Source organism: Vombatus ursinus, unplaced genomic scaffold (genome assembly GCF_900497805.2).
Source record: "Vombatus ursinus unplaced genomic scaffold, bare-nosed wombat genome assembly UNPS02014863.1, whole genome shotgun sequence".
Lineage (NCBI taxonomy): Eukaryota > Metazoa > Chordata > Mammalia > Diprotodontia > Vombatidae > Vombatus > Vombatus ursinus.
In genome coordinates this window covers 5367383-5377214 of record NW_020954641.1, presented here as the reverse complement: position 1 = coordinate 5377214, position 9832 = coordinate 5367383, and the positions used below count along the sequence as shown (strand labels likewise).

General features: G+C 39.1%; 1 protein-coding gene across 1 annotated transcript in view; it reads left to right on the top strand.

Moving 5' to 3' along the window:
* Positions 1-9522, top strand: part of NSG2 (neuronal vesicle trafficking associated 2) — a 68258-nt gene extending 58736 nt beyond the window's left edge. Inside the window, exons 4-5 of the mRNA XM_027841661.1 lie at positions 9034-9144; positions 9326-9522. Of these exons, the coding sequence (XP_027697462.1) occupies positions 9034-9144; positions 9326-9520 (306 nt within the window). The 3' untranslated portion in view covers positions 9521-9522. The remainder of the gene's footprint in view (positions 1-9033; positions 9145-9325) is intronic.
* Positions 9523-9832: the final 310 nt, after the last annotated feature.

Genomic DNA, 9832 nt, shown 5'->3' with positions numbered 1-9832 from the left:
GTAGTAGTAGTAGTAGTAGTAGTAGTAGTAGTAGTAGTAGTAGTAGTAGTAGTAGTAGCAGTAGCAGTATTGGTAGTAGTATAGCCATAGAAGTAGTAGTAGCAGTAGTAGTAAAAACTAGAAATCTGAACCAACTTCCACTTTTACAAATGTTCTGAATGAACTAGTGATGCTTCATCCTAATTCAATAAATTGGTACATCATTTCCTATGATCCCTGCAAGGCTGAGAAGGCAATATAGCAAATTGTAACTTATAAGGTATCCAGTATGGACAAAAGCCTACCATACTCCAGAGAAGAAGCATTTGCTGCATGCATCTAGGTGGCCAGAGGATAGAGCACTGGACCTGTAATCAGGAAAACCTGAGTTTGAATCCAGCTTCAGACATTTCCTAGCTATGTGACCCTGGGCAAGTCACTTAATCACTGTCTGCCTCAGTTTCCTCATTTGTAAAATGGTGATAATAATATCACCTCATTTCCAGGGTTGTTGTGAGGATCAAATGAGATATTTGTAAAGAGCAGTGCCTAGCACATAGTAGACTCTCCATAAATGTTGTTTCCCTTTCCCCCTAGTTAAGTCACAGATCATGCTGGTCTTAGTAGTATTCATAGTGTAGCAAAGGAAGAGAACTATAAAATGAAAATTACTCTGGTAAAGAGATGCAAAATCTTCAGTATAAACAACTATAAAGTCTCCTATTCTGGTATTCAAAGGTGCTGCAGTCAGTGAGAAGATAATATAAATGATTTCTAGCTGTATGTGACCATGTACGGTCACAGGCCATGGAGCTGGAAGGAATTATACTGATTATCTGATCCAACCTCCTGTGTCCACAAGGGAGGACAGTGAGGCCAAGGAAGTTTGAGTCATTTATTCAGGGTCATGTAACTAACTTAGATGGGACCAGAAGAGTTAGCTCCTCTGACACTTGCACCTTGTGCAAACCTTCTGTTTGGTATAACCATATCCCTGGCCTCTGCTGAATAATGGTAATGAGAATGATGATCATGATTTGCATTTCATACAACCTGAAGGCCACCAAGTTCTTTTCTATTATTAATAAAGATGATAACTCACACTTATATGGTGTTTTAAGTTTTATAACTTGGTCTGTCCATAACAGCCCTTTTAGGTATGTAGTACAAATGTTATTTTCCCCATTTTACAGAGGGTCATTGACTTAGCCAAGCTGCTTTGCTCATATAGACATAGCCAATAATAACAGAATGTCTACCATTGTCACAATTGATATTGTATGCTGTGGAAAGGTATATTAATATTTTAAACCTTTGTAAAGGAAATCGAGCTGGAATGTGTCAAAAAAGCAACTAGGATGGAGAGGGGAGTTAAATCCACAATTTTAAGGAATACTTGAAGGTATTAGGGTGTTTAGCCTGGAGACAAGAAGACTTAGAGTGATATTTCTTTTTTTAACTATCTGCAAGGGTATGATGGAGAAGAAGGATTAGATTTCTTTTTTGGGGTTTCTTTATGGTGCTGGGTCCAGGAGAAGAGATAAAGTTTAAATGCCGGGTCTAGGATTAGCAGTCATGGGTAGAAATTATAGCATGGCATATTTTGAAATGATATAAAGAAACACTTCTTAACAATTATAATGATCAAAAAAATAGAATGCACTAACTCTTGGGGGTGATGAGTTTGCCTCACTATAGGTCTTTCATTGAAGTCTGAATCACCACTTATCAAGAATTTTATAGACACTATTTGTCCTATTGGTAATGGTTTATCTAGTTAATCATTAAAATCTCTTGCCACTTTGGAATTGTATGACTATGTGGATTTAAGGTGTATACTTAGGGAAGGGGAAAGGAAAAGACAAAGTATACTAAAGGACATTTCAGACCTTTTCATTTCAGGAGGTTGGGCTTCCATCAAGCTTTCTTCTAGTTCTTTATCCCTGTAGCCTTTAGGGTCCTGTTTGGGGAATGTGCAATGTTAATTCTTCTTCTAATAAGTCCCTATCTTGCAGCCACTTACAAAAGATTAATGTCTGTCGTGCATCTATGTTTCAGCTCCTCACAAATTTTGTTTCCCCTGTGTGAGTGTTTTTATTGCTCTGAGATTTCCAAGGTTCATGTTATTCATAAGAAAGTTGAGTTTTATTGGGTATTACTGAATTGAGATTTTTGACTATTTGAATGCTAATGAAGCATCATATTTTCTGGAATAACTAGAGCACTATATCTTTATTCAAGGATTGGCAGAATGTGGGTGGATCTTTTCTCTCCCTTTCCTACTCTGATTTTTCCCTCTGGGTTTCAGTGACATTTGTGACATATCAGCTCAGAAGAAAGAATTTTATATCAGTATCGTAACATAGTGGAAAGATCATTGGACTGGAAGTCTAAAGTCCTGAGTTTGAATCATGACTCTGCCACCTTCAAACTATGTGACCTTGGACAAATCACTTGACTTCTCTGAACCTTAATTTCTTCATCTGTAAAATGAGGATGATAATAATACATGTACCATACTGCTTTACAGGGTTCTTACAAAGAAGGCATTTTGTAAAATTTAAAACACTGGAGAAATATTAGTTGATCTTTTTATCATGATATGTGATAATCATCAATTATGTATCATCAGTGATAACAAGCTGTGTGCTTCTACCAAAGCTCATAAAATGCTAATATTCTCCACTTGATGCTCTAAGGCTTCTAATGACAGAATAAAACTATCACAATTGCAGCCCATAGGGTGATGGAAAGAGTATGTCAAGTATAATTAGTTATAGCATGTTACCACTGATGGCTTACCTATGAGGGGTGGCAGAAAGGGCATGAAGGGTATTTAAGGCAGGAAAAGAAGATGGGCTAGTCTTGTAAGAGAGGGGTCACTGACAATTGGCCTGGATGTTGTATAGGCATCCATGAAATATGAAAACCATCAGAGCAAGGCCTCAAATGTATTGGATATAGAGGATTTATGGAAAGACGTAGAAGAGAATAGCATAAGATAAGAAAGCATAGGGGGATTGAGAGTTGCAGTGATGGAGGAAATCTTCACAAGGATGAAATCCTAGATTCAGCTAAACATTGAGGTATAATATTGCATCACATTGCTAAGTTGAAATTCCATGGAAATGCAAGTGAGTGAAGAAAAAGGAAGGCTTGTGTGAGCCTACCTACCTACCTAAGAGCCCTGTAGGAATCTCTGATTTGAGAATACAGTGATACCAGATGTTTATATGAAAAAAAAAACTTACTATCTTTTTTAGAGGATCAGTGGGCAGACAAGAAGAGAATCTAGGAGTATGATTGACAAATTACTTTCCATGTCAGATAACATACTATTCAGATTGCTCTATTAGGATAGGATTAGGATATTAGGGTAAAAAAATCCTATTGGAAGACTGGTTTATTTACTCATATGTTCATTCTGCCACAAACCCAGGTAAATCAGGGCCTTTGGGGTAGACAGAGAAGCTAATGTTTGTGTCAAATAATTGGTATGCTTATGGTTAAGGGAGAGGGATATTTACAAAATAAACCACGTGCTACTTAGTGCCTATTCCAGCTTCCCATCCCACACGCTAGGCTTCCAGGATATAGCAGACAGCGCCCTGAATTGGTGTCTGGTTTAAAATTCTGATTATTTCCTGGGTATCCTGGGTAAATTATTTAACTTCCTTGAGCCTCAGTTTCTTTATCTGTTCATTGGAGAAAATTATGGTTACACATGGTCTACTGATAGTTTTACAGGTTTTTCATGAGGATCACATGGGATAATATATGCTAAATGTTATGTAAACTCTAAAGCACCATGAATGTGTTAGTTGTTGGGATGACTATTGTTCCTCTTCCCATTCCTTTAAGACTCTGTCAATCTCTGTATCTCTCATAACTTCACCACTTCTTTGGGAGGTGGAAGTATAGTTAAAAGAACACTGAACTTGGAAATCACAGGACCTGGTTTGAGTCATGATTTCCCTGCCACTTGCAATCTAAATGACTTCAGGCAAGACACTTAGCCTTGCTAGGCCAGTTTGCTGACTAATGAAACAAGTAATTTGTACAACTCTAAGGTTCTTTCCAGCTCTAGATCCATAATGCTTTTATAGAGTGCTATGAAAGGACAGCGTGCTGTTGACTCCCAAACAGACTGTATTCCTATGGTGCTCAGGTTCCATAACTGTACCAATCCTGTCCTTTATAATATTGTGATTATGTGAATGACAGAGAAACTGAGTAAACTCCAATGAGCCTAAGCAGGCCCATTTCATTCCATGGCCTTATCTCTGAGCTGAACATTCCTTCTCCAGATCAAGTATCTTATGCTCATTTCTCTGGAAATAACAGGGTAGCTTAGAATTATGAAATTTTAGACATAGAAGGTATAACTGTATTTTAAATGTTACCAAGTGTACAAAACCTTGTGCTCAGTGATAAGGAGATGTAATAATGTTTAAATAAAGTGTGATCTCTGACCCCAAGGAGCTTACTGTTTAAGGTACGTTAGAAGTCACCTAGTCCAAACCTCTAATTTTACGGATGGCGCAGCTGAGGCTCAAAATGAGAAGTGACTTCCTCAAGGTCAGAAAACAAGCTAGTGGTGGAGCTGGAACCCACTCACTTTATAACGTTTCTTGATTCCCAGATCAAGGCTCTTTCTAAGTTTGCTTGAGATATTATAAAAATAAGTGACAATCCTTCAAGGTATAGCTCCTTATAAGAGTCTTCCTCATATAGAGCTTGGCCTAGTAAATTTCCCATAACTCAAGATTCCAATTGGCCTTAGCCCCAGTGTTCCTTTAGCTCATTCCTAACTGGGAATCTTGCTCCGTAGCCAAAGCCTCCTAGCCAAATTCATGTATTCAGTCAAACATATGATTCATACTAGCCCTTTATTTCCTCATATCCTCCCACCCTGTTTTCCAGTTGGAGGCATGAATAATTAGGTAAATCCTCTTCAGCAGCTCTGAGTTTGAATTCTAATTCTATTACTATCTGTGTGACTTTTGAACTCTAATCTCTTCACCTTACTGGATTTTGATTTCCTCAACTGCAAAATGAAAGTATTGACCCAGATAATCTTTAAGACTCTTCAGACTCTCTTCTAATTTCAGCTAAGCAGATAAAGAGCACAGTGGTATGCTTAATCACTCACTCAATCAACCAGTATTTATTAATTGCCTGCTCTATATCAAGCACTGGGCTAGGGGATAATTAAAAAAATGATACCCCTTACCCTCTTCAGATGTGTACTTAGGAAATTCTTAAATGACATCTCCCCCTTCTTCTTATTTCTGTTGTTGTTTGAAGTTTACAGTCTTCTTCACAAAAAAATTTATGTTAGCACCGTGGGAGGAGTTAGTAGTAGTAAAATCAATCAGCACCATGGCTAGGGAATTCATCTCTCCTAGGATGTGTAACACCAAGAAATCATGAAAATCTGTTGAGGCAAGAGCAGAGAAAAAGAAAAAGACCTTTTTGCTTTATGCAAATTCTGGAGTGAAAAGCTAAATTTCCAAAGGGACAAAGGTTATAGGAATGATATGTGGGTGTCCAAGCTCTTGGCCTGCTGCTTCTGATTGGGAATGGGAAAGCAGAAAATGGGGTTGTGGGCTGTGACATGAGATTTTTATAAGGAAGGTGACTTTGATGAGTAAGTCTAATTTTGTAGGAAAGGTATATACACACACATACACACACAACTACTTCATTACTTCTATAGGCAAAGAGCTGACTCATTTATAAAGGCAGCCCTTCATCAAAACTGTACAGACTTCTCACTTAGTAGTGTGAGCAAATATTGCCTAAAGTTATTTTAGATAGTGATAAGTTCAAAGTTTAAAAGCAGAGACTTTTCTGAAGTCCTTTCTTTATGTCATTTTCCCAAGTAAGAAAATGCTTTATTTCCTTCTGTGAACAAACATCTCCTTTTACTCTCCAAAGAGTCTTCTTTAAATTTCACAAGGTAAATTACAAACATTGTTTCATTAAATCATCACAACACAACCTTGCAAAGTGGATGCTATACTTACTACTCTCCCCCCCATATTACAGATAAGGCCACTGAGGCTTAGTGAGATCACCAAGGCCACATAGCTAGCAAGGTAAGAGTTGGACTCTAGCTCTCTTCTGATTGCAAATGTAGGACTCTTTCTACTGTACTACACTGTCAGAGTTACTCCCTGAAGAGCTCAAGTGCTATGATCCTTAAATATTATCTATTCCATTCCTCTCTTTTTATAGATGAGGCTCAGGGAGAAGAAGAGACTTTCCCAAAGTTATACAAGTAGTGAGTAGTTGGAGCCTCACTTTACAGACAGGTAGTCTGGTGCTCTTTAAGAAGTGTCGACAACTTCTGGTCTAACTCAGCAACAACTTGTAATAATTACCTAATAAACTCATACCATAATAAACTCTTCTTGTATCTGGGTTGGGAGTTAAATAATCCCAATTCATAGGTGTTATGCAGATCACAAGATTTAGAGACTTTATAGAACATTTTATTTTTTTTTTAATTTTAGGTGAGGCAGTTGGGGTTAAGTGACTTGCCCAGGGTCACACAGCTAGTAAGTGTCAAGTATCTGAGGTCAGATTTGAACTGGGGTCCTCCTGACTCCAAGGCCAGAGCTCTATCCACTGCGCCACCCAGCTGTCCCTGTAGAACATTTTAAAAACTTCATATTCCTAGCACTGAGCACAGTGCTAGTGGCACACAGTAGGCATTTGATAAATATTTATCATATTAAATTATATTACCTTGGCCATTCCCCTCATTTTACAAGCAAGGAAACTTTCTGAGTTGGTATTATTTTTTCCCCCAATTCTTTAGTCACCTTCAAGGGCTTGCTCTCTCTGAGCTATCTGTTTATTCACAATACATACATATATGGCAGAGACAAACTGATTTAGTAAAAAACATTGGACCTTGAGTTGGGAGCACTGAGTTTTAATCTTGGATTTGATATTTACTAGCTGGGTGATTGCAGGCAAGTCATTTCATCTTTCTCTCCCTCAGTTTACATTAGTAAAATGGGTACAATAATACCTGTACTGCCTACCTCACAGAGTTGTTTTGAGGAAAGCACTTTTAAGCCTTAATGCCTTTAGAAGTAGAAGTTATAGTTATCACTGTAATTATAGTAGCCCATAGTAGTCTTTGAGTTTGAGCAATGTTGAATATCATGGTAAGGGCTGCTAGGTGGCATGGTAGATTGCCTGGCTTGGAGCTAGGAAAACTCATTTTCCTGAGTTCAAATCTGGCCTCAGACACTTACTAGCTGTGTGACCCTGGACAAGTCACTTAACCTTATTTGCCTCAGTTTCCACCTCTGTAAAATGAGCTGGAGATGGAAATGGCAAACCACTCTAGTATCTCTGCCAAGAAAACCCCAAATGGGGTCATGAAGGGTTGGACATGACTGAAAACGACTGAACAACAGCAGGAATATCGTGGTGAAGTTCATAAAATCTCAAAGAATGGTATAAAATATTTTTCTGTGTCTCCTATATTGTTGCCCTCATGCCCTTCCAGCACTTCATTGGACTAGAAGTTTGCCATGGTTCCATATGCCACTTATGTATGACCTTGAGCAAATCACCTCCTTTCTCTGGGCCTTAATTCCCCTATCTTTCAAATGAAGAGTTTTCACTAAATGCTCTCCGGGGGCTTTTCAAGGTCAGGATCCAATGACTTATCATTTCAATGCTCTTTCTCTTCCCCCATGTTGTAATGAACCCAGTTCTTCCTGACTCCTATCTGCTACTCCCAATTCCCTTTATAAAAGTAAACAGTTTATTACATTATGATGGGTGGGAGGGAGGGCGGTTCTTGGTTTCCTTATTACATCAGGAAAATATTACTCATCCTTTTTAAAATCCTGTTTTTCGCTTAGCCAGTTGTTTTTACTGTCTCTGCTGAGGTGTGTTAAGGGTTTGGTGAAGTAAAAAGGGTGCTTTCTTAAGCATGGAAGCTCCTTTGGCAGTAATGCAAGGCCTGCAGGGGCATGCCAGGTAGTGGCAAAGAGTAGGACAGAGTTGGAAGGATACATCATATACTCAGCTATATTCTAAATATGATGTGAAGCTATACTCACATAGCATCAGATCTGAAAAGCATCTCAAAAACTAGAGCGTGGAATGTCAGGGCTGAGAGGGAGCTTAGTAACTGTGATGTTTAAAAAGGTTTGAAAGACATAGCTTCTGGGTAATTTAATCATTTTGTTAATAAGGCCAGCAGGTTATTAATAAAAGGATCATCCTCTCTTAGACCAAAGACAATCATGGTGGCAGATTCACAGTTTATATACCCTTCAAAATAGTAGGTGGTCCATCAAACAGCAATCAAATCTAATTGGTTAACTGATTGGAAGTGGGCTATATTAAAGTGAAGGGCTAAGTATCTCTTGGATAAGGAAAGTATCTCTATATCAGACCACACACAGCTTTAGGCTATCAGTTCAAAGAATGTATATCTCACTCAAGCCTGAGCTGACCACAATGGGGCTTCCCCACCATAGATTACATTCCTGGCCAGGTTGGGTGGGATCTGACCAAGATCAGGAATGTTAATGCAATTTCATTATCAGTAATGTCTTTAGGAAAACTGAATTTTTTAAAATGAGGAATTTAGAAAAAGAGGAGAGCCTCTGAATCTTCCCAAGATATTGGTTACTAATAATCATTTCTCACAAACCTTATACCACAGAATGACCAAACTGGAAGGAACTTTAGAATGTAGAATAAAGAATAAAGAATAAGGAGGCATCCTAGAAAATATATGTCTTTCGTTCAAGATTATCTCATTAAATCCCTTCATTTGGCGAAGGAGGAACCTGAGGTCCAAATAGGAGAATTGATTTGCCCAAGGTCCCACAGCAAGTCATCAGTGGAGGAAGGATATAAAAAGGCAGGCCTCCTTACCTGAGGCCCAGTTCTTCTTTCCCCAACATCCCAGGCTTTTTAACGATCCAGTGAAAATGCAAACACGACATTTAATTGTCAGGTTGCTTTTATGTATCTATTCCCTACATGGAGACTAACAGCACATTTCTCTCATAGGTCACGATTCTCGTCAGCCTGGCTCTGGCATTTCTTGCCTGCATTGTGTTTCTGGTGGTTTACAAGGCTTTCACCTACGACCACAGCTGCCCAGATGGATTTGTTTATAAGGTAAGGGATACCAGCCAAACTAGTTGCCTGAGCTAATTGGGGCATTTAATTGAGTGTCATGTTATAGGCTTGTCTCCATTTGTATCTAAACAAGGTAAATGGATTGGGCACAAGTGGGTCTGAGTCCTGGGTGAGAAGGCACCTATTGTTATCTTTGTGTTTCTCTCTCTTTCTCCCTCAGCATAAGCGTTGCATCCCCACCTCCCTGGACGCCTATTACTCAGCACAGGATTCCAGCTCCCGGGGCCGGTTCTACACTGTCATAAGCCACTACAGCGTGGCCAAGCAGACCAGCTCCAGGGCCATCGCACCCTGGCTCTCTGCAGCAGGACCTATAAGCCACGAATCAAAGGCTGTGAAGGCAGATGCCCATTAAAGATGCCCACCCGTGGGGGAAAGAGAAGGGGAAAGGGAGGGGGGAGGGGGGAGGGAACACAGGCCTGGCAAAAGTCGTGTTCCAGGTACCTGACAACACTGTCCTCCCAGGGTTCCACAGAGGGAGGAACAAGCCTAAACGAACACCCAGGAGAAGTTTGAATCGATATTTACTTTGGTCCTTGTTATTCTTGTTGATTTGTAACTGAGTCGAGCTCTTGTACAAAGGCATGTTTGGTGTTGATTGTTACAATGTAAAATATTTTTCAAAACATTGCTTACTATTTGTTAGGGAAAAAACAAAAAAAAAAAA